Genomic DNA, 22,991 nt, shown 5'->3' with positions numbered 1-22,991 from the left:
GATGGTAAATCCTCCCAAATACTACCATTGTAAATTTCTGCAGACAGTCTGTTCTCCTGGAATGGCTTAGCACCACACTCCTGATGTAAAAACCCAATGGTAGTACTTTTGGCCCCTCCAAACTCACTCCCTCTTCACAGACAGCATCTGTCCTTATAGTCTACGATTCTGCACCTCTCGTTTATTCTTCTTATGCCATCTCACTTGTCATACTGACTTCTTTAAAACACCCCTGAACGTGGCAACTGTTTTACGCCATTTTCCCCATCCACATAATTCAGTATTTCTTTTTAGGAGCAAGTCATTATCATTCCATTCTAAGTGTCGGACATACTAAAGATGTCAGTCATTCTTCTTGATAGTGATACTTACGTATAGCCTGTAAAAACAGACCAAGTGACACAAGTCCCCTTTTTATCCCAGGCCTTCAGCTACCCCTCCGCATTACCTCAGCAGGAAGAATACCAAGAAAAGGATGAAATATTTTCCAGTGTAAAAGAGTGCACAAACTGCCTAGTCTCAAAGAACAGGGATTTTCTAGTTGTTTAGGAACGCAAGGGCCACTTATATTCAATGATATAATTGTTCACGGGTTACAACCTACCGTTGTTAACTTTTTCTTTTAAATTCCTCCCTTTCCTATTCCTTTCTTTACATGAGATGGATTGTTGCAGCAGAGTCACCCTGTGACTCTGGTGAATAAATGGGTTTGTTCTACTGAAGAACGTGCTTACTTACGGTAAAAGATTCGGTAAAGCTATACACTATACATCCTCCCCATGTCAGCACGCGGCAGAATTGGAAACGGAACCCACGGTTGCACCTGTACTCCACAAAGTTACCATCCTCTGTGTCTCTCTAGAGGAGGATAAAGATGGAGCTACTGGAGCAGAATGAATACTCCCTATCCAAAACTTCACTGAGTTTAAAAAAGAAAAAGTTAATGTGGAGGAGGAGAAAGTGGAAGAATGGCAGCGGAAGTTCTACAGGCTAAAGGTACACAGAATCATAGAATGGTTTGGGTCAGAAGGGACCTTAAAATATCGCCTAGTCCAAAGCCCCTGCCGTGGGCAGGGACATCTTCCGCTAGACGGGGTTGCTCAAAGCCCCATCCAACCTGAGTTTGAACACTTCCAATGAGGGGGCATTCACAACTTCTCCGGCAACAGTTTCTCACCACCCTCATCATAAATAATTTCTTCCTTTGCTTACGTAAAGATTCTAAGAGTAAATGCTACCTTTAAAAAGTCCACCTGGCACTCGGGGATAGATCGCAGCTTGTAAACCGAGCTGATGCATGAAAATTATTTAAGAGAGCTTAAAATCTACTCAAATTTTTTTTGAGCTGATCGGACTGCTACAGTGCATTTCGGGGACCGATGGTAGGCTGGGGAACACCCTTTCAAACACTCTAAACTTTAGGAAGTGCCTGCAAAAAAATGTTGGGGAGAGGGGAGGGAAAGAGACCTCATTTTAGAAAAGGAAAGACGGGGAAAGACATATGCTTGCTTTGTGTACAAAGATTGTCCTGGAGCCAGCATTAGCAGCAGAATGGCCAAGGATACGGCCTTATTAGGCATGCCTGGTATTAATGTGTAACTCCGCTGCTAGGATCAATATGCGTTAAGAAGTATATCTAGCACTATAATGCTCTTTTAGATGATGCTCCTCAGCACCCTGCAAAAGTGTATTGCTGATCCAAATGTCCTGTATAGGATAAATAAACTTCCTCTGCTGAGAACTCTAAAAAGCTAATCGTTATCTTTTAATTTTGGTGCTGAGGATCAGTCAATAGGTCACGTCCGATTTCATAGTTAAATGACAGCTTGCCTGGAAGTATTCGACCATTTTGGCAAGCTGTCAGCCTACAGCCAGCCATTTCTATTAAGTACTTAAAGCAGGTTTCTAAACATACGTCTCTTCTATCAAGTACTTAAAGTAGGTTTCGAAACATTTTTCTGCTATTGGTGAAAAAAATTCTAAGTCTGTTGAAGTGGTCCACGAACCCCCCCACCCCACCTCCTGCAAAGATGCTGTTTGAAAATCCTAAGTGTCCGGTGAGACTGAACTACAGTGGCTGGGGATCTACTTGTTCTGTAAAAGATCGATGTAAGACGAACATTTAATGATTTGCATATAATGTTCCGTGATGCATTATCTCATTTAAAATGGTATTTCAGTCAAACGACAACTTGACAAGTCAGGAGGGAAAATGAATTTGAGCGCCAATGACAATTTATAGCGCTGATGCTGCTCTTGACCTTAGTCCAGACATTTTGCAGATGTGACTATTTACACAAACTGTCATACCAACATGCAGCGTTTAGTAACAAAATACTTAGTGATGTAAGGAGAGAATACTCATTTTTCTTCCAGGTCTAGAAGCTTTTCATCGGTGGTGGGTTTGCTGCAAAGCATCCCCCAAACTTTAACAACTATATTATATTTTATTAGCTCAGGGTCAAACGCCACAGAAATCATTCAATCATGGAAATATTCTCTGAAGATCAAGACCTTTTCATTCCTACTCATCAATAATGTGCACTTTATGTGTACAATTGATTTTTATTTTCTACTGTATTTCTCTGACCCACAATGGCCAGCTACATAACTAGAGGCACAAACATCAGCAATGTGTCCTACGGGCTTTCAGGGTAACATGGTAACGTGGACTCACTCCCATAGTTTTCTTTCAGTAGTGAAGTTAGGATCACAAATGATAAACTGCAATAATGAGAAATTTGGACAACCATACTAATTGATATTGTCTTTAGGACCGCCAAATCCAGTGTTACTGTGTTTGAAGGCAGACCAGAAAATATCATATAAAGACCAAGGCACACGCTCTTCACGTTCGTCTGTTTTCTGTGCTGGCTTATAGATTCGCTTTTGATTGCTAAGATATGCATGCAAATCAGTAGGTGCAGATTTGTGTTTTCGCTTTCCTGAGCAAAATTTCTGAAGATGCCCTGGCATTTATCCAAAAGTTTTAAGGTGGTTTTTTGGTCACTAATTAGATAGCGTGACACATTTCCACTTGGGACTTCCCTTTTCCACACGCAAGTTCTTCACTATGTTGAAAAGAGCCTCCTGTAAAGTAAGCAGGATGTTCGTACTCCCCAAATGCTCCATTCCAAGATGTTTACAGAACGCTCAAAAACAAGTTTCTTGCTAATTAGGAACTGATTGTGTAGAAATTTGGTACATCTGAGGCGAAAACATTTAAATTGCATCCTTACAACCGAGAAACATCCAATCGGACGAGCCTCAGCACCTTTAAAGAAAAGGTAATCGCTTTTCCTTGAAGAGAATGTGAGCGATATGCCAGTTGGTTAGGTAGCTCGGACTGCACATGTTCATCATATGGGTAATAGGCTAAAAATCATAAAAACTATTTCCTCAGCTGAAATGTTTTACCCCTGTTCTGGGCGCTCTGTGAGAAATTCTCCGGTTAGTCTTTAGGGTGAGATTTACTGACCTGAGGAAACAGGTTTTGACACCCTGTTAGCAACCACAGGAGGAGAGTTCCTGTTTGTCACAAATGCTTTTCTCTCTCTTCAGCAGGTACCGGTTTCCTTAAGAAGAGGCTGGTTGGTTGTAACAAGCGTCACTGGCTCTGGATGTTTGCCCGTGCAGCTCTGAGGACTAAAAATATCAAGTTATTGTCCCTAATGCAGATGAACTGGTTCTTGTGGGGTTGCAGGTAGATTGGGTGGAAGTGCATTTTTGTTAAATAATTGGGATTGATTCATGCCTATGGTCATGTTAGTACAATGGCTAAAACCAAGCTTATAAAAAGCAACTGTAACATGTTCCTGGTGTCTGTCTGCATGTTCTGCTGAGATTCCTAGCGAGGGGCAAAACATTTTGAGCTGCAAGCAAAAATTCCATAGCTTCTCTTTATCAGTTTCCTGCTTATATGCACATGGGTGTTTATTGTTTAAAACGGAGGGTTTGGAGTTTTTAATTTACTTTTTTTTTTGTTCAGGGATTGCTGTTGAGGGTTTCTCACTGAATGGCTCACAGTTCATTACTTTATATTGTGGGGCTCGGTATTTATCAATCAGCGTTTCCAGTTCAGTCATTTACCAATCACGGCGCAGGATTTAAAATCTAACCTTATCCAAAATTTTAAAATCCCCAGTAACCGTTTGGGTTCCAAGATTTGCAGTTTATCACTTCTGGATTCAGAGTTTATAGCTTAAGGATTTCGACCTTTTTATTGAACAGGTAACAATAAGCTGTAAGCCCTGAGTCCCAAACAGTAGGCTGCGAACCCTTCTTTGTGGATCGTAACTGTAATGTACCAGGGCTAGTGTTTGTTACGATCCAGTAAGAAAGGCACTTAGATTCCATATTGGTTAAATTTCCATTTATTGACGCTAATGCTAGAAGGAAAAAGAGGATAGTGTAGATATTCATACATCCCTTCAGATGCTGGGAACCCCAACTTGTGCAGAATTGGAGGGACTTCTTATCAGGGCACAGGCGTTTCTCCCCCCCGCATCGTGTCATGTGTCATACCACACCCCCCAGTATTTCTCCTTACAAATATGCTGTTCGTAGGCCCCATTGTAACCCAGAACACCTAAAGAGAGGTAACGCAAATCACTACCTGTCACCTTCTTAGCTGCTCCCATCTGCCTTCCGTCACACAGAGGTCATCGTCTGTGCTGGCCCTGCAGAGCCTGCAGCTCTGCGGTGCTCAGCCGCTCAGGTTGTCTCATCCTGCGTGAAATAGGAAAGGGAACGAATGTGATCTGGAACATGAAAAGGGACAAGTATAACACTTCCCTCCTCTTTTTTTTTTTACAGATGAACTGCCACAGCTGTGAGCCCAACTTAAAGACGAGAGAAAATGTTCATCAACCAAGATGATGAACACAAGATCCGAGGTATTTCTGCCTCCCAAGAGAAGCGCCGTTTCCTTTGGCAGGGAAGGCGGCACCTGCTTTTACAGATTGTCCTCATGAAAGGAGCAAGCGTGATCTACTGCTGCTGTATTGGGCAATATAAAGAATTAATGGGATCAATCACTGGGACGATTTCTGTGTTGGGGTGCCAGGAGCGATGCCGAGATGCTCCCTGACATCAAGACGATGTGCTGCGCCTGGATGAAAATGAACCTGACCTGAACCGAACAAAGCCCTCTGGCTCCAGGGGGCTGGAGGCGGCTGTGACCCCGAGCTATCCAGGGGAAATACCCGATTCTGGGATTGTCCAAAATCAAGCTGTAATGCATCCCCCTGGGGACATCTAACATTGCTGAAGGAGAAGCGTTAAGCCTGGAAACGCATCGCCAGCCTGGCTACAGCTCATGCTGAGCACAGCCATGAGCAGCTGATGCTGCTACCGCACAGCCCCAGCCAGCAGCGCAGAAAGCCACGGTGTGAATCGCCACCCGAGCAGAACCGTCACACCGTGCAGGAGCATCAGCAGCCGCTGCGAGCGGACAGAGACACGAACCCAAGCTGTTCGCTTTGGGCACAGGACCTGTAACGGAGCCTCCTGCAAACACGCTGCAGCACCCTCACCTTCACACCCAACCGCCTGTGTGTTTCCAATTGCATCATTAACAGCACCGACAGATCTGTAGCACAAAGTGTGCCCCACCGCACGCTTTTCTGCCAGCGTTATTACCATGGACAATTACCTGTGGGACCAAGAAGAAGCACCGGGAGGTCCAGGTGACCGACGGACCGACAATGTCCCCAGCAGCGGGTTTGAGGAGCCTGCATTTCCCACAGCACAGGCACCTCCTCGGCCAAAGTCCGGCATCTTGACGGCAACGGGCAGTGATGCAGCATCCCCCGGCCTCGCTGGCTGACAGATTCCCAGCCAGGAGCGGGCGCCGGTCCTCAGCCAGAGTCCGAGGCCAGGGGCTGCCCCGTCACGGCTACCGACCCCCACAGGTACGAGTCACCTGCCCCAGCGGGGGTTCGTGGTACCAGCCTGGGAGAGCCGCTGGGAGGTGACGGGGCGCCAGGGCCGGTGTCCCCATCCTCGTCGCCGCACGCGTGGCTCCTCTGGCCCCAGGGCTCGCGTCGCGGGGCTGTAACACGCGGGAAACGGGGGGTGACTCGGCGCTGTGGGGAGAATCAGCCTGTGGGAAAAACGGGAAACCGGCATCACCTTCCCCTCCCGCGGCTCCCCGTGCTCGTCACCCTCGTCTCATCTCTTCCCCGGCCTGCCTCCCTGCGGCACCGCCCCGTACCCAGGGCAGCCTGGCCCCGCGGCTCCCCGGGATGCCCCTGCCTGCCCATACCGTGTGTGCGTCCCCGGTGCGGGGCGGGGGGAAGGGTTGGCGGGGCGGGAAGGGAGGCAGCAGCGTGGTGGCACAGTCCGTGGGACTGGGGCAACCTCTGCCCCGGGGCTCTGCACCTTGTACCCAGCTCTCCCCCGGTTCGGGATGGGGCCGAACACACCGAGGAAGCCCCGGGACGGCTTCTCGCGGCCCGGCGGAGAACAGCACTCGGCCCCGCTGGGCAGGGCCCGGCACCGAGCAGCAGAAAGGGCACCACCGGTAGCCCGGAGCAGTGGGACCGGCTCGGCTCGAGACGTCAGAGCGAGAAGGGACGAGAACCGCCCCGGAGCGTGCGGCAGGAGGAAGGACGAACCGGGGAGCGGGTAGGAACGCTGCTGCCCCGGTCCGGGCGGGGCCGGGGCCGGGGCCGGCGCCGGACCCCTGAGTGGGCGGGGCGAGGAGCCTGCGCAGGCGCAGAAGAGCGGGGGCGGTGGCCAGCCAGGTTGCTGAGTTGCGTTCCGCTGCGGCCGTGGGGCGGCTGGAGCCGCGCCGGGGCGAGTGAGGGGCTGCGGGCGCGCTGCGGGGCTGCGGGCGCGCTGCGGGGCTGCGGGGCTGCGGGCGCGCTACGGGGCTGCGGGCGCGCTACGGGGCTGTGGGCGCGGCGGGTCTCGGATGTGGTATCCCCGGGTCGGAGCCTCCGCGGACGGGGCCGGGCTCTGCCCTCCCGGGGCCGGTGGGGGCAGAAGCGGCCCCGAGCCGAGCGCTGTCCTGGGGTTCATCGGGGGGTTTCGGGGCCGAACCCGTGTCCCGTCGTGGGGAGCAGGGGCAGCCCCGTCCGGCTCTCGGCTGCTCCTTGTTGAGGCCGGGCAGCCTCTGCCGCTCCCGGCGCGGGTCGGGTGGCGGTGGTCCGGGGGGGCTCCTGCGGCGCCGGGCGGGTCCTGGTGCCCGCACGGGCGGGGAAGGACCCCGGCTGCTGCCGTGGGGGTTCCTGGGGGCGGGCTGGGCTGCGCTTCCGGGGCAGCTGGGCCCGGCTCACCGCGGGGGTGCTTCGGCCGGGGGGGTTTGGGGTGCCGCCCCGGCGGTGCTGGTGATGCCGGAGAAATAAAGCCTGAAACGGCGATAATAAAGCGCTGCCCGGGCTGTCCCGGTACTGCCCGGCAGGGACGTGGGGCCGGGCCCTCCGCAGATTCCAAGCACTCCCCGAAAATGCACGTGGGGCCCTGGGGGTGCAGGGCTGTGGGGTGGCTACATCCTCTCCGCACCTTAGCGTTGCACATGGGGACTGCAAAGGGGGTAGGAAAGCAGACAGGGTGAGCTGGTTTGGAAGCTGAAAATGGAGAGCAGGTCTTGTGTTCCTGGGGCTTGAAAACGGGCTCATGTGGCTGATTTTGGGGCTCAGAAACAGATGGAGTTGTGCGTTTTCAGGACCTGACAGAGGGGACTAGGTCGTGTGGCTTTGGGCTCAGGAGCAGAGGGCAAGTGCTGCATTTTTGGGACTTGACAACACGCTCAGCATCTGGGTTTTGGGGCTCGGAAATGGGTACTAAGTGGTTTGGGGGCCAAAAGCAGAAGCCAGTTTGGCTGTTTGTGCAGGGGGGTGGACAGGCATTGAGGGCAAGCAGGGGGTGGGCAGGGTGCATGGACCCTCCTCGGAGGTGGGGGTCTGGTCACGTGGGACCCCAAAATTTGTGAAGCCGGCATGCACAAGGCTGATCTCAATGGCTGAGGTGGTCTCTGGGGGAAGGGTGCTTTTCAGACCCCGCACGCCCTCTTCGAGTCCAGCTCTTCTTTGTATGCTGCTTAGAATAGTTATTAAGTAATTAATCATACAAACTAATCAATATTTATGCGGTGTACAGCTGTGACATTTGATAGTAATACTCAAGTTATGACAGCGATTGATTTATGACCTTGTCAAAAGCCCAGACTGTTGCAAGTAGCTGGAGCTTGTAAGGAGAAAGGGCTGAAATCAACTGGAGCTTCAATTAGCCAGCGCTGTAGCAAGCAGGAGCTGGAATGAGATGGGGTGTCCACTGTCTGGAGCACGCATTAGCCAGAAGCAAAATTGCCTGCAGCTGTAATGAGCAGGAGCTGCAATTAGCTGGAGTGTCTATTCACTGGGGCATCCGTCGGCCAGACTGCACTCCCAGCATGGCTGAAGAGCGGCCGGGCACAGGCAGGGCTGTCCCCAGCAAGCAGCTCCGAGCAGCAGGGAGGCGAGTTGTCCTTCTGCCAGCGGGGAGCCCATCCTCTTCCCTCGGGGATTAAATCCACGCTATGTGTTCCTCTCTGGGTGGAGGGTCTCTCCCGGTCCCATTCCCGAGGGCAGAGGTGAGGTGGGGGTCCCCCGGCTCCCCTGGGGCAGCCCCGCGGGCGAGGTGGCAGCATGAGGTGGCGGTGTCTCCTTGGTACCTGGCAAAGGAGAGAGAAACTGGCCGGTCGGAGCTCCTGGGGTGTGCGGCCTGGCCCTGCACGGCCCCTCCGGCAGAATCCTCCCCTGTGTTTTCACCGTTGGCTGGGTGCGACAAACAGGTTCATTTTTTGCCTCCTCTTTTCCCAGTGTCACCTTCTGCGACACACGAAGAAAATCCTGCGTGGTCGATTCCACTTGCTGCTCAGGTAATCGCACATATTGGGCTGGGGGAGTGGGAAGAAACATTTGCAAGTTCCAGGACACTACAGATACTCCACATCAAGCCCAGAGAAAGGGCAAATTTGCTGCCAGTGCGGAAAAGCTGATGAAAAATTGCAGTTAACAGAGCATGCCTCGCTCCTGAATTGGTCTCTTGGTAGTTACAGCTGTTTTCCTTTCAGGTAAAAGAACGAACTTTCATCTGTGATAAATTAAGAGCAGCCTGTTACCTTTCTTTAAGGTCAAGTGTTTCTCTTTTGTTTGTTCATCCTATTTTTATGGGCAAGTTGGAAATAGCTTTTTATTTTTATATGCAGAACTAAATTTTTAGTAATACGTGGTGTCAATGTAGTTAATTTTTGAGTATCTAGATGCCGGTAAAAGGCAATGAATCAAACATGATGGAAATTGATGCTTAAACTTGATCTTTGTTCATTTGTTTGGTTTGGTTGGTTGGGTTTTTTTTTGGTGAGAGCATTGATGGCTTGTTGTCCTGTGGCTCAATCCACGTTCTGTTCTGTGGAGCCTTCAATCTAGGACTTTTACGTACAAAAGTTTGTCCTTCCAAAAAAGGACTAGTCATTCACAGGATTGAGGTGTAGACTTGGAGAGCCTCTGAAGTACATGATCAGAATTAAAGCCAAATTTCACTTAATGTTGCTGCTGTTTGTCTTCGCTTTCATTAATTTCCCCACTGCTCCATCATGGTTGGGAGCTCTGAATCATAATTATTTTCAGTCTAACACATTTTTTTCCCCAAGGAGACGCTACATTTAAAAGTTAATTAGTTTCCTTACAAATGTGTCGGTCAAAAAAAATGAGTTATGATTATCAAAACCACAAAAATGACACCAGTCTTACAGATCTGGACTATTTCTGAACACGTATTCATCACATGCAAATGTCATCGGGATACAGACTACCTGCACTTCATGCTCTGACAAGACAATATGCTGAGACAGGGATGAGCTCCGAAAGGAGAGAAAAAAAAAAAAGATAAGATACAAGGTCATGGGGGTTTTGTTGAGTTTTTTTGGGGGGGTGGTTTTAAAAAAAGAGCGCAATGTTGACTGGCGGCAGCCTGCAGAGCTCTCTTGCTGCCTGACCTCTCCTTTTCTTTGTCGCTCCTCTTTCATGGCTATAATTGTCATTTGGATAATTTTAGAAGAGCGGTTAAGTTACTTGCCTGTGTAAATGTGCTGGTAATACCAGGAAGGTAAATGCTTGAACCAGGAGTGAATAACTTGGCTACAGGTTGAATTTCTGCGGGAAGAACAACAATAGCAGGAAGCAAATAGCAAGTTACCAAAAAATGTGTGTGTGTCAAACACATCAAAGTTTTATTGCCAAATGTTGTTTGGCAATATGTTCCAAATGGCTGTTTTTTGGTAAACATAAATTTTCAGGAAATTCAGGGTTGTGTGTGGCAAAACATGTCCCTCTGTGTGTCCTGCTACACAAATAGCATCAGTCAATAATAGCATGTCCAGTGGCAGGGCTGTTGTTCCCTAGTCTCAATATTGCCACAGCAGTGCTGCGATATTTAGACCTAACAGATAGGTTTAGGAGTGGAAGGAGAATGCTTGTTTTCTGTAAGGCCTATGAATGCTGACCCTTTTCTCTGTCTGCTGCTTTCCTGTGCATGTGATGAAGCTATTTTATTTTTCTCCCTTGTCCCTGGTCTAAATATTTCTGAAGCTGTTGCTGCTGTGGGTTTTCAATTTGTGTTACTATGCTTTTGTGGAGTTCTAGTTATTGATCGCTTCTACTGCAGCGAATTGTCAAGATACGGTTTTCAGTTTAAAGCTTCAGAAACTACATTCACTGAAATCAGTGTAGGTGAAACTGATCTTGTGCGTGCAGCTGCGCTCGCAGGGGTGCTCAGTGGCTCCTCATCACAACAGCAAGGTCTGGTGTGTGGACATCCGCAGGGTTGTGCTCTGGGTCTGAGAGCGTGCCATATTTTTGCCGTTGGAAGATGGAATAGAGCGTGTGCCTGGTAAATCTAAGGACAGTCAAAAGCTGGGAGGGACCCTAAGCAGGTTTGGTGGTGCAACTGCAGTTTTAAAACATCTTGACCGTTTGGAGAAACAACCTGGAAAAAATCATTCCTCTTCTGCGAGGAGGCAGTTCACAAGGACAGATGTGTTGCTGTACTCTTTAACAAAAATATTCAATTTGGGCCGTATAGGGTGAGGAAATCTTGGCTATATGTAGGCTTGAGAAAATGTATGTAGGTATCAGTGTCTGTCATCTGCGTGTATCTATGAAAGTTGTTCTAGTGGAAACTAAAGCTGCCAAGGAGTCAAAAAAAGGCACGGTTGTCTAAAAAATGCAAAAGCTCTAGTGGCCTGTATCAACAACTGTGCCAAAGATGATGCAAAATACTTTCTCTTCCACTCAGCTGTAGTCTTCACAAACCTTCACAAACAAAGGAAGCTTTAGATTCCTATCTAGCTTTATGCTAAAGTTTTTTTTTCTTCTCTTGGCAGAATGTCAACTGCCACTGTGGTCGCCCTTTCTTCTGCCATAAAAGTACAAGACAGATGGAAAGGATCCATAGTGGTCTGCAAGTACAAGGTACGTCTACGATACATGTCTGCATTTTTCCTAAGGTGCTTGTAGTATGGACTTTAAAGTTAACATTAAGAATGTGCCAACTCTCCTTCTGTAGTTCTTCTATGAAATATTTTAACACAAATACTAAAAATAAAACATAAACATTCTGGAGCATGTTACACCTGTGCAAAGCTTACTTCCCTCCATTTATTTTCTCTTCCTGAAAGCATAATCTTCTGTTTCTGTTCGCTTACTATTAAATGATTCAGTGAAACTGATTTTGTACTAAAAGAGGAAATAAACTGTTCATAAGAGTTCAGATGTTCAGAAGAAACAGACTTTGTTTTCATGATAAAAGCTTTATGCTTTTTCAGTCAATAAGTTTTTAAAATATCTTACAGTAGTACTCAAACCTTGCTGAGATACTAGCATCTGTACCAAAAGCAATCAAGGTCAAAGAAGAGACATGGATGAAACGGGACAAATAGGTGTCGCTTCCGCGTGTTTTCCAGGCTTTCCCAAGAAGCATTAGCAGCCTTGTAACTAGCGATGGTGAGTCCTGATGCATTTTTGGTGAGTTATTGCTTCAATAATGTCCTTTTTCCTTAACCTACAGTGTGTAATTTTTGACTTTACTTGGAATGAGATTTTCCAGAACGGAAATCTTTCTCATTCAAAGAAGTTGCATTTTATGAACTTCCCATCAGAGCGGCTCTTCAGAGATGATCTACTTGGCAGTAGAAGTCATCAGCAACAAGGCTTTTCACTCTCTTTTTAAAAAAAAAAAAAAAAAAAAGTCAATTTCTTTCCAAAGACCCAGGCACATCACATCTTCCAAAAGTTGATGGCATCGGTGGTCTTTGGTTCTCAGTTGTAACAGTTGAGATATCATAAAAATGTGTTCCTCTGCATGCTTCAGAACAGCCAAAAGCATTAGCAAACCTGCCAGTCCTTTTTGGTAGCGTGATGTGTTGCAGCACTGGGGATTTGATTTCCCGCCATTCCCCCAAAGGTAAAACTGTATAGGAGATCTCTTATCTCACTGATTTTTCTATCATAAATGCAACTTTAAAAAAAAAGTTAAAATTGTATAATTTACAAACTGACTTGCATCGTTTAAACTGTAACTGCCAAATAGCTGTAGCATACAATGTATTAGGTGTATTTAAGCAGTTGGGTATTTGTTCTAAATATTTAAAAAGAGAGGCAACTGAACGTTACTTTTTTTTTTTTCCCCCCAATATTTTGACGGAATGCTCTGAAGTACTTTATTTCTGCCTCACTTTCAATGGTGCGTTTCCCTGGCAGTTTAGTAGCATCTCTCTTGGACAGTGCAGCTGGCCAGATGTCCCTCCTAATCATGTAACACACCCACCCACCCCCCCCAGTCAAATTATAACTGTATTTTGGAGATAGATAATTTAATGGTATGAACTCACGGCTATGCAAGTTAAATTAATGCAAAAGAAAAATCAGATACTTTTATAGAATAAGTATTTTTATTGGATATATGTAAACATACGCACACCTTCTTAGCGTGAAGTGAATTACTGAGATTTGTTCTTTATTTTTCATTTTCCTCTTTAAAGTTTTACATTTCACTTTCAGCTTTATTGACCAAGAAAGCAAGATGTGCAGCAGCAGTGCAAGGGCTGTAGCTTGTGGTGGATCTGTAAGCGTAGATTCTGATTACAGTACAACCTTGTCCTGCAGCCTCGCAGGGTTATCTCCCTGCAGCACTGCTGTAAGGAGGGGATGAGACACTCCAACACCAGTGAGAGTGTTTACTTTTATGCTAAGAATGTGTTCCAAATGGTATCAGTCTTAATACTGATTTAAGTGTTCAAATCCCTCCAGCTTTTAAAGGATGTGTTGTATTTCAAGCTGACCTGTTTACCTAGAATCTTCCTTTAGCTCAACTACTATCCTGTCCCTTATTCTGACTGAATTCCTCTACTTTCTTCTGTGCTATTTTTTAATACGCTGAAATAATATTTGAGATTTTTTTTTTCAGGTGTCATCTGGTAAGCGTCTCGTGGTGCTCAATAGATACCCCCCAGCCCAGGTTTGCCTGCCGGTTGTGAAGCGAACTGACGGTAAGGGGCCAGCCCGGTGTCTGGAGGCTCCTGGCTCTGTCTCCAGTGGGTGCCCTGCAGGTGTGGCGGCAAGAGCTGTCTGGTGGGGAGAGTCTGGAGCCCGCAGGGACTGGGGACGTTTGTGGCCCGTCCCAGCCGGGGAATGGAGTGGGAGCATTGCGGAGCAGTGCCTGGGCAAGAGACTTGGCACCATCATCTGGCACACTGCCCCTCCGTGGGGCAGCCGCCAGCCTGCGGGACAGGGGCTGGGTGGGCTGCCCCCCTTTATGTTTCTAGCAGAGCTCCCCTTCTTTTGGGGGGGCATGTACATATGTAAGTGGCATTATTAAATTAACGAGCTGCCAGTGGGGGGCTGTTTCCCTGGGTTTGTGCCTTTTTTTGGGGTGAATAAAAAGGGGGAGGGGCTGGGGGTGATGATGTCATTTGGGGCACCCCAAGGTCACTGGGGGCTGATGATGCAGCAGAAGAGCAGGTCACGGGGGGGTCCCCCCCAAAAAGGGGGGTCATAGCCCAAAAATGCCTGAAAATTGCAACTAACCTTGTGTTAACCGATGCCTAAAACACAGGGCTGCTGCTCGGGGGCCAGCTGGGCATCGGTCGCTTGGTGGTGAGCAGTTGTTTTCATTTGTATCGCTTGTCTGTCTTGGGTTTTATTTTTCTCTTTGTTATTTTTGTTTTCTTCTTTTCCTTACAAGTGGTTGTTGGTTGTTGAACTGTTTTTATCTCAACCCATGAGTTTCCTCACTTTTGCCCTTCTGATTCTCCGCCCATCCCACTGGGGCGGGGGAGTGAGTGAGCAGTTGTGTGGTGGTTAGTTGCTGGCTGGGGTTAAACCACAACACAAGGTTAGTTGCAAGCCCTGCTTGGCTAATGCTTTAGGCTCTCCATGTTATCCCTACCATCTTGATCGGCCATCCTTGTTCTTCATTGCTGCTGTATAGTGCCTTTTGCTCCATAAGCAGCAGTACTCATGCCATGCAAACGTACCTGTCTCCCAATATCTGGGAAGTAACTCTGCCAAAGAAAAAGAGCAAAACAGCCACGGCACAATCTAGAGCCATTCTGCCTCTCGAGGGACCCAGCATGCCCCTTTCTCTTGCCTCTTACTCTGTCTAGCTAGGCTGGAAAGTACAGTTGTTGCAGAAAGTGCTACACCCTGTGACTCCTTCTCACATTGTTAGCTTCACCCTGTGTATAGGCTGCCGAGGTCATCGACCCTGCACGGGACGCAGGCAGCCTGGAGAGCTTTACACCAAGTCATTCCTTTCCCCTTTGGGCAGCAGCGGTTCTGCCACTACTACAGGTGGCCACTTTCTCAAGGGCAAGGGGCCGGAATGACAACAGGCTGCCGCACACTCCAGTTGAACTAAGACACTGTTCTCTGGGGACCTGGTGCAGGGAAAGCTGAGGTACTTTCTGCACCGCCAATGGCTCTTCACAAGGGAACCGCGCTCTGGTTTTAGCAGAAAAAGGTGTCAGTCACTGGCAGCCACGTATCACTGCGCACAGCTATTTGGCAGGTGTCTTGCTTGTTCAAGTAGAGGCGTATTTCTTGCCTTGCAGTCTTGATGCCAAAACAATCAGGGGTTCAAGTTACAAAAGCTTTTTGACATCAAAGCAAGAGGACAGCTAGATTTCTACCAGGACTGTACTTGAGCTGTGTTGCTAGCTGAGAATGGCTTCCAGGCCAGGAGATATTTAGAGGGGTCTGAATTAAAGAAAACAAGTGCTGAAGTGATTGTTTTAATGAGGCAAATTAGGCAGCCAAAGGAACTGAGCTGCTCACCTGACACATTGGCAGAACAGCCCATCCAGCCTACCAAGTATTGTGTGTTGCAGGCAGCAAAGTGCAACTGTGATGCTTGCTGGTAGGAGCGGCAAGGAGTGCAGAGCTATGTTCCTGTACAGAGCAAAGGTGGAACCTCCAGGGCTCTGCAGTCATCTGCTGAGGACATCTAATATACTGACATGCCTCTTTGCTTTCCCTGCTTCATTGTCTAATTACTTTGCACGCTGGAGGGCAGGGTGGTAAGTAACATCCTGCAGTGTCTCTTATCTGAGTGACAAGCCGTGCACAGGAAGCCTTGTGTGTATGCAGGGTTAGGAGAGCAGAGCACCGAGAGCGCAGAGGTGAGGAAAGGTGCAAACAACACAACAAAGCCCAAGGATCACCAGCATATCGCTCACTTGCAGATCAGCCACCTGCATCTGATCTGCTGGGATGTGCTGCTTCCTGCTAAAGAGAGCTGCCCCTCTCACACAAAGCAGCTTTCAGGCCTCTTTTCTCCTGCCTTCAGGATGTTATCTGCGTTCCCTTATTTTTTTTAAATCTCTCCCCGGCATCTGTTGACTCACTGCCATCACTCCCACAATGCTGATGCCACATGCGGACCCATACAGCAATCCCTGGGGCTTACTCCGGGGGATAAAAAACCCGGTTCTGCAGGTTCTCTGTGCTGCATAATGGGGTGGGGGGCACGGACAGAAACAACCGCCAGACTCTTAAAGCAGCCAAATGCAAAGCACTGACATGCCCGAGCCACTTGGCTGCTTTTTGGTACAGAGGCAACGAATATTACTGCCTTGGCCGAGAGTGGGAAAAGGGCAGAGGAATTTTAGCCCTGTACCCCCAGTAAGTCGTTACCATCTTCGAATGGTGCAAACTGAGCTGAGGCGTCAGTCGTTCCTCACCCGGCTAACGCCCGGCCACCGAAAGCCGGTACTGCAGCTCGGGAAAAGCGCATGCGCGGTAGCGCCCCCGTGCTCCACGCTGCCGTCCGCCGGTAACGGCGATGCGACGCCGCGGTGCCTGCGAGGTGATGCCGCCGCGCTCGTTGCTGCCTCCCGTTAAGGAAACGCCGCTGCCGCATCACGTGCGCCGTGTCGGTGGGCGCTCGGCGCGCAAAGCGCGGGACTGCGGCGCCGGTACCGCCCCCGAGCACGCAGCGCCCGGCGGGTGCTCGCTGCTGCTGCCGCCTGGTGGCCGAAGCGCGGGACTGCAGCGCTGGCACCGCATAGGTGCGCAGCAGCGCCACCGCCTCCTCCGCTGCTGCCGCCTCGTTGCCGACGCGCGCCGGCTCTGACGCCTCCGGCGCGCCGTCGGCGTCCCGCGCATGCGCGGTGCCCGTGAGCAGCATGGCGGCACGCTGGCCGCTGGTGAGGTGAGCGAGCGAGCGAGCCAGCCCCTTCGGCGCGTGCGGGGGTGTCTCCTGCCCGATGGCTGCCCGAGGGTGGCGGGACGGGAAGCTTCAAATCGCCCGCTGCGGCAGGCTCCCGGTCTGCTGAAGGCGAGCCGGGTCAGGGCAGCTCCAGGGACTTACCCGAGAGCTAATAGAGGGAAGGAGGTGGAAACCCCCCCAGGCGCAGGGCACCTCCCCAACTCACCAGAGCTCTCCCTGAGCCTCCCCCGGTCCCGCTCGCCCTGTGCAGCTGCCCCTAGCTCCAGCACCTCCGCTGAAGTCTGTCCCGTAACCCCAGGCTGCCCCCAAGCCCTGTAGCGAAGGCCGCAAGCTGGCGCTCGAATGTGCATGATTTTCCCTTAACATGGGTGCAGTTAGCAGCAGTGCGGGGAAAAAGCGGCATCTCCAGAAGCCCCTGCAGAAGCAGGGGGTCTGGCCAGGGACGATGTACGGTAATAACAGTGGCTGCTTCTTCTTTCCCTCTCCCAGAGGCCGCACTGAGGACATGGTTGTCCATTCCTCTCCTGGGGATGCTGTTGACTGCAGCTGGCTCAGGCTTGCATGTGCTGTCTCTGCCCAGCCTTGCTCTCCTCGCGGCGTGGGGGCGAAAAGGAACAGGTGGAGCACTTACTGGCTGCGGACAGGAGCTGCTGCAGCCGAAGCTGGAGAGGCCAGAGAAAGGTAAAGAAGAAGAAATCAAAGGCCATCTGGCCAACAGCTGCCTCCTGCTGCAGGCAAGAGAAAGCCTGCCTCTCTGGGTGAGGAAGGATCCTTCTTCGCAGTCTGCAGCACATCATGCCGCCAACGTGCACCGCGGGGTCTGTATGTGTCACCAGCAGCATGGTACAGCCGCGTAGTGCGCAAGCAAGCGAGGCTACCTGTCTCGGAAGCCTCATCTTGTAAGAGCTGTAAGACACCCACGTATCCTCTTAGGTGGAGGACAGCCAAGCAACTGGAGTTACAGAAGAGGAGGGGAGGAGAGGAGAGGAGAGGAGAGGAGAAGGAAACATCTGAACTGGAAAATTCTCCTGGCAGCACTGAGGGCGAGAGCTGTAGTGAGTCCCAGGCCCTCCCTGCCCCGCCGTTGGCCCCACCTCTTTCCCACACTGTTGTGATTTTTTTTTTTTTTTTTTTGCTTCCCCGTACCTCTCCTCTTCTCTCTATTCTTCTGTCCTGCTCCCTCTCCCTCCTTTTTTTTCATTTCATCCTCTGCCTCTGTCCTGTAGCCCATCGCTGTTTTTTCTTTTTCCATCTCTTTGTCCTGCTCCCTGTCCTTGTCTTGCTTTCCCTTTGTTCTGCCTCCTGTCCTTTTTTCCTTTCTTGCTCCATCTCTCTGTCCTGCTCCCTATCCCACCCCCACATCTCTGTCGGCTTCCCTGTCCTCCTTGCCTTTCCCCTTGTTTCTCTGTCTTGTTCCCTCTTCATTTTTTTGGTTCTCTGTCACTCTGTCCTGCTCCGTGTTGCTGTTTTGTCTCACTCCATCTCTGTCCTGCTCCCTGTCTCTTATTTTTGCCTGTCTTTCACTTTGTCCTGCCCCACTCTCCCTTTTTTTCTCTCTCTGTATCACCTTGTCTTGCTCCCTGTCCCTCACTTGTTTTCTGTATCCCTCTCTCCTTCCTCCTGTCCTTCCTTCCCCCGGTCCCCCTGCCTCTGGCCTGCTGCTTGTCACTCTTTTTTCTTTCTCTTGCTCTCTGTCTGAGTTCTGCCACTCCCTTTCTCTCTCTGTCCTTCCTCCAACCTGTATTTCCCTCTCTCTATCCCTCTGCCCCTAATGCTTCTTCCTCCATCTCTCGGTCCTGCTCCCTGTCCCTTTTTTCCTCTCGCTGTCCATCTGTCCTCCTTCCTCTCCCTGGTTATTCTGCCTTTATCGCTCTGTCCCACTGCCTGTCCAATTGTTTCTAGTTATATCCCCCCATCCAGTCAGCTGTCCCTTTTTTCCTTTCTCTCTTCCCTACTCTGGCCCTGCTTTTTCCTCCTCCGTCTCTGTCCAGCAGCCTGTCATTGGGTTTTTTTTTTCCTTCTCCATCTCTTTGTTTTAATCTGCATCTGTCCTCCCCTCCTCCCCCATCCCCGTTCCCTCTGTCCCGTTCCTTGTCCTGCTTTTTTTCTCTCCGTGTCCCGCACTCTATCCCCATCTTTCTCTCTCTCCCTCCCTCCTTCCGTTTCCCTCCTTCTTTTCACCTGCATCCCTTTGTCCTGTTGCTCGTCAGTATTTTTTCCTCCCATTCCTCTGTCCTGCTCCCTGTCCCTTACTTCTCTGTCAATCCCTCTGTCCTGTTGCCTATCATTGTTTTTGCTGTCTGCATCATCTCTTTCGGCTCTGTCCTCCTGTCCTGCTCCCCAGCAGGACTTTTTCTTTCTCCAGCTCTCTGACCTGCTCCCCGCCCCTCTCTTTTTCCCCTCTGTCATTCTTTCCACTTCCCTGTACCTCTCTCTGCAATCTTGTGTCCCACGCTCCCTGTCCTTCCCTGTTTATATCCCACTGTCCTGGTCCCTGTCCCTCTCTTTGCCTTTCTATCTCTCTGTCCCTGTCCTTGTCCCTGTTTTTTCTTCCTCCATGTCTCTGTCCTGCTGCTCATCTCTGTCCAGTTCCCTTTCTGGTTCTTTTTCCCCTCTTGGTTACTCTGCTTTTCTTCCTGTCCCTATTTTTTTTTTTCTCTCTTCATCCCTCTGTCCTGCTCTGTGTCCCCTCCCTCTCACTCCCTGTGTGTGTCCTGCTGTGTGTTACCTGTCCTTCTCCCTGTTGATTTTTTCCTCTTGCTCTATCCCTCTGTCCTGCTCCCCAGAAGTATTTTTTAAATTCTCTCTATTTCTGTTCTTCTGTCCATCGCATTTTCTGTTCTCTGTCTCTCTCTCCTGCTCCCCATCCTCCCCTTTCTCTCTCTGTCATTCTTTCCTCTTCCCTGTACCTCTGTTTTTCTGTATCCTTGCATCCCACTCCCTCCCTCCCTCCCACACTGTCTTGCTCCCCGTCCCTCTCTTTGTCTTTCTACCCTTCTGATGTGTGTCCCCCCACCCCCCCCTTTTGCATGTCCTGGTCTTTCTCTCTACATCCTTCTGTCATTCTCCTTCTCTTCCTGCTCTTGCTCTTTTTCTCTCTCTTCCTCCGTCCTATTCACTGCCCATCACTGGTTTTTTTTTTTTCCTCCTCCATCCCTTTGTCCTGCTCCCTGTCCTTGTCAATCTTTCCCTTTGCTCTGCCTCTAGTCTGTCTTTGTTTTCTCCAGCTCTGTCCTTTTCCCTGTACCTCTTTCTGCTCCTCAGTCCTCTTCCCTTGTCTTCTTTTTTTTTTCTGCCATCCCTCTCTTTTTCTCTGTGACCCTCTGTGCTGTTCCCTTTCCTTTCTTTCTCCAATTATCTGTTGTCTTACCTGTCCCTCTGTCTCAAATGTTTCTTTCTCCATCTCTGCCCTGCTCCCTGTCCCTTTTCTCTTATTCTCTCTGTCCTCCATCCTCCCCCTAACTTTTTGTCCGTATATCTCCATACCACTGCCTGCCCCATCATTTCTCGCTATATCCCCCTGCCCGGCTCGCTGTCCCATGATTCCCCTCTGTCCTGCTCCCTGGCCTTTTTTCTCATCCTGCAGCCCAGTGCTGGTTTTTCTTTCTCCACCTCTTTGTCCTGATCTGTGTCTCTCTTCCCCTCCCCCGTCAATCCCTCTGGCTTGTCCCCTGCCTTTTTCTCTCCCTCCCTCCTTCCTTGTTCCTCTTATTCAATTTCTCTCTCGATCCGTCTGTTCTGCTCTTCGCTCATCATTTTCTCTCTCTTTCCTTCTGTCCTGCTCCCTGACCCTGTTTTTCTTCCACCATGTCGCTGCAGGGCTCCTCACCTCTTTTTTTATTGATTTTTCCATCTCGCTGTCCTTTTCCCTGTACCTTTCTTTCTCTGCTCCTCAGTCCTTCTCCCTCATTTTATTTTTCTCTTTCTGTTCCTCTGTCCTGCTCCCCATCGCTGTATTTTCGTTCTCTGTACCTGCTGCTCCAGGAACGACTGCTGAGTTGTCCCAGGGGAAGGGTGAGTGTACAGGCACCGAGCCCTGGAGTAGACTCACTCCTGGGACTTACACACATTAACGAATAAACACTTGCTGTCTCCTTTGCACTCATGGCTGTGTTTGTAGTCCTTTGTACTTGGTGAGTGGCTGTCAGAGTCCAGGGGAGCAGGTTACGCAGTGGGTGTCAGGGGCTGTGGCTGCAGCTGTGGGCTGGGGCTGGAGGAGCCCCAGGTGGGGCCTATGAGGCTGATGGTGATGGCCCCTCTGTGTAAAAGGGCTGCAGCCCCAGGAGATGGTGCTGCTGGGGCATGCCTGTCTGAGAATGCTGACGAGCTGCAAGGATGTTTCCAACTGACAGGTTTGTGGTCAGTTGGAGTCAGGCCCCATGAGGGCAGCTCCTGGGAATTTTCTGAGAGCTGGTGGTGAGGAAGCGGGAAGAGGGGCAGGAGATGGCTGCCCCCACCCCTCTGGGTACTTGGAGGCCTTCCCACCCCCTGGAAAAGGCAGTGGGTGCCTCCCCAACTCAACAAAACTCTTCCAGCCCAGCTCACCCTACGCAGCTCCCCTCCCCAGCTCCAGCACCTCCCCTGAAGCCTGTCCCATAGCCACAGGCTGCCCCCAAACCCTGTCTCCAGCAGCTCCTGCAGAAGGAGGGGTTCCTGCCTGAGGAGAGCTGCAGTCAGCACTGTGGGTAACAACTGCTTGTTCTTTCCCTCTCCCAGAGGCAGCACTGAGGAGTCAGTTGTCGGTTCCTCTCTGGGGATGCTGTTGACTGCCGCTGGCTCAGGTTTGTGTGGGTTGCCTTTGGCCTCATTCTCCTAGCGGCATGGGCGGAAAGGGACAGGCGGAGCACTTCCTGGCTGTGGACAGGAGCTGCCACGGCTGAAGCTGGAGAGGCCAGAGAAAGGTAAAGAAGAAGAAATCAAAGGCCATCCAGCCGGCAGCTGCCTCCTGCTGCAGGCAAGAGAAAGCCTGCCTCTCTGGGTGAGGAAGGTTCCCTCTTGGTGTAGTCCTCAGTAGATCCGATCACCGATGTGCTCTGCAGGGTCTGTATGCGTAACCAAAAGCACAGTATGGCCAAGTAGTGTGTGCGCATGTGAGGCTGCATATCTGGGAAGCCTCATATTGTAAGAGCTGTAAGACATCCATCTATTCTCTTAGGTGGAGGACAGTCAAGTGACCAGAGCTACAGAGGAGGGAGAGAGGGGGACACAGAGAAGGACATGTCCGAACTGTCAAATTCTTCCCGCAGCTCCAAGAGCGGGAGCTGTGTAGAGTCCTGGACCCCTTGGGGACGTGTTGTCCCTCTTCTGCATCCCAGTCCCTCTCTGCCCCCACTCCTCTTTCACTTCTGTCATTTTTTTGTTTCCCTGCACCTTTCCCTTTCTTATTCTCCAAGTCCCCCTCTGTCTCTGTTGTACTACCTCTCTGTTTCCTTTGTCTCTCTGCACTTCTGTCCTGTTCCCTGTCCCTCTTTTCTTTCATCCTCTCTGTCCTGCAGCCCATCGCTATTTTTGTCTTTCTCCATCTATGTGTCTTCCTATCCTAATTTTTTTTAATTCCTCTCTGTCTGCCCTTTAACCCTTCACAGTTCCCCCCGCCCCTCCATCTGGCTCCATGTCCCTATTTTTAAATCCCTCTCTGTCTGCCCTGTATTCTAGAGATATGTCTTCTTTCTTAGATTCTTTCTTTCCAGGTCCTTGTCCCTGTGTTTTAATTTCTTCCCTCTCTGTCCCATAGCCCATTTTTGTCTTTATCCTTCTCTCCCTGTCCCTATTCTTTAATTCCTCTGTCTCTTCCCTTCAGCTTGTCGAGGTTTTTTGGTATGTCTCAGTTTATCTCTGTCCACCTGTCCTGGTTTTGGCTGGGATAGAGTTAATTTTCTTCCTAGTAGCTGGTATACTGCTGTGTTTTAGTGCTGTGGATTTAGTATGAGAATAATGTTGATAACACACCGATGTTTTAGTTGTTGCTAAGTAGTGCTTACGCTAGTCAAGGACTTTTCAGCTTCCCACGCTCTACCGACTGAGAAGGCTGGAGGTGCACAAGAAGCTGGGAGGGGGCACAGCCAGGACAGCTGACCCAAACTGGCCAAAGGGATATTCCATATCATGTGATGTCATGCTCAGTATATAAACTGGGAGAAAGCTGGCCGGAGGGGTCACTGCTCAGGGACTGGCTGGGCATCGGTCGGCGGGTGGTGAGCAATTGCATTGTGCATCACTTGCTTTGTATATTCTTATTATGATTATTACTATTATTATTTTATTTCCATTATTAAACTGTT

General features: G+C 50.0%; 1 protein-coding gene and 2 long non-coding RNA genes across 7 annotated transcripts; 2 read left to right on the top strand and 1 right to left on the bottom strand.

Moving 5' to 3' along the window:
- Positions 1 to 3,577: 3,577 nt before the first annotated feature.
- On the bottom strand, positions 3,578 to 6,674 carry LOC143169688 (uncharacterized). Of its 2 annotated transcripts, none has more exons than XR_012996916.1 (4): positions 6,618 to 6,674; positions 5,654 to 6,103; positions 4,616 to 4,728; positions 3,578 to 3,645 (listed from the first exon to the last, which is right to left on the bottom strand). It is a non-coding gene; the product is annotated as an uncharacterized LOC143169688 (long non-coding RNA). The 2 variants fall into 2 exon arrangements; XR_012996915.1 differs by lacking the exon at positions 6,618 to 6,674 and adding an exon at positions 6,266 to 6,505.
- LOC143169687 (uncharacterized) lies at positions 5,799 to 13,888 on the top strand. 3 transcript variants are annotated; one of them, XM_076357225.1, is made up of 5 exons: positions 5,799 to 5,912; positions 8,805 to 8,863; positions 11,369 to 11,456; positions 11,948 to 12,008; positions 13,450 to 13,888. In XM_076357225.1, the coding sequence occupies exons 1-4, from the start codon at positions 5,799 to 5,801 to the stop codon at positions 11,996 to 11,998; spliced, it is 312 nt and encodes a 103-aa protein (XP_076213340.1). In that variant the 3' UTR covers positions 11,999 to 12,008; positions 13,450 to 13,888. The 3 variants fall into 3 exon arrangements, 1 of the variants encoding a protein (XP_076213340.1); XR_012996914.1 differs by lacking the exon at positions 5,799 to 5,912 and adding an exon at positions 6,704 to 6,754; XR_012996913.1 differs by lacking the exon at positions 5,799 to 5,912 and adding an exon at positions 6,729 to 6,802.
- Positions 13,889 to 16,631: 2,743 nt separating this feature from the next.
- LOC143169729 (uncharacterized) lies at positions 16,632 to 20,815 on the top strand. 2 transcript variants are annotated; one of them, XR_012996926.1, is made up of 4 exons: positions 16,632 to 16,692; positions 17,200 to 17,528; positions 17,644 to 17,765; positions 20,695 to 20,815. It is a non-coding gene; the product is annotated as an uncharacterized LOC143169729 (long non-coding RNA). The 2 variants fall into 2 exon arrangements; XR_012996925.1 differs by having other exon boundaries at positions 17,200 to 17,532.
- The last annotated feature ends 2,176 nt before the right edge of the window (positions 20,816 to 22,991 follow it).

Source organism: Aptenodytes patagonicus, chromosome 21 (genome assembly GCF_965638725.1).
Source record: "Aptenodytes patagonicus chromosome 21, bAptPat1.pri.cur, whole genome shotgun sequence".
Classification (NCBI taxonomy): domain Eukaryota; kingdom Metazoa; phylum Chordata; class Aves; order Sphenisciformes; family Spheniscidae; genus Aptenodytes; species Aptenodytes patagonicus.
This window is presented reverse-complemented; position numbering and strand designations above follow the sequence as displayed.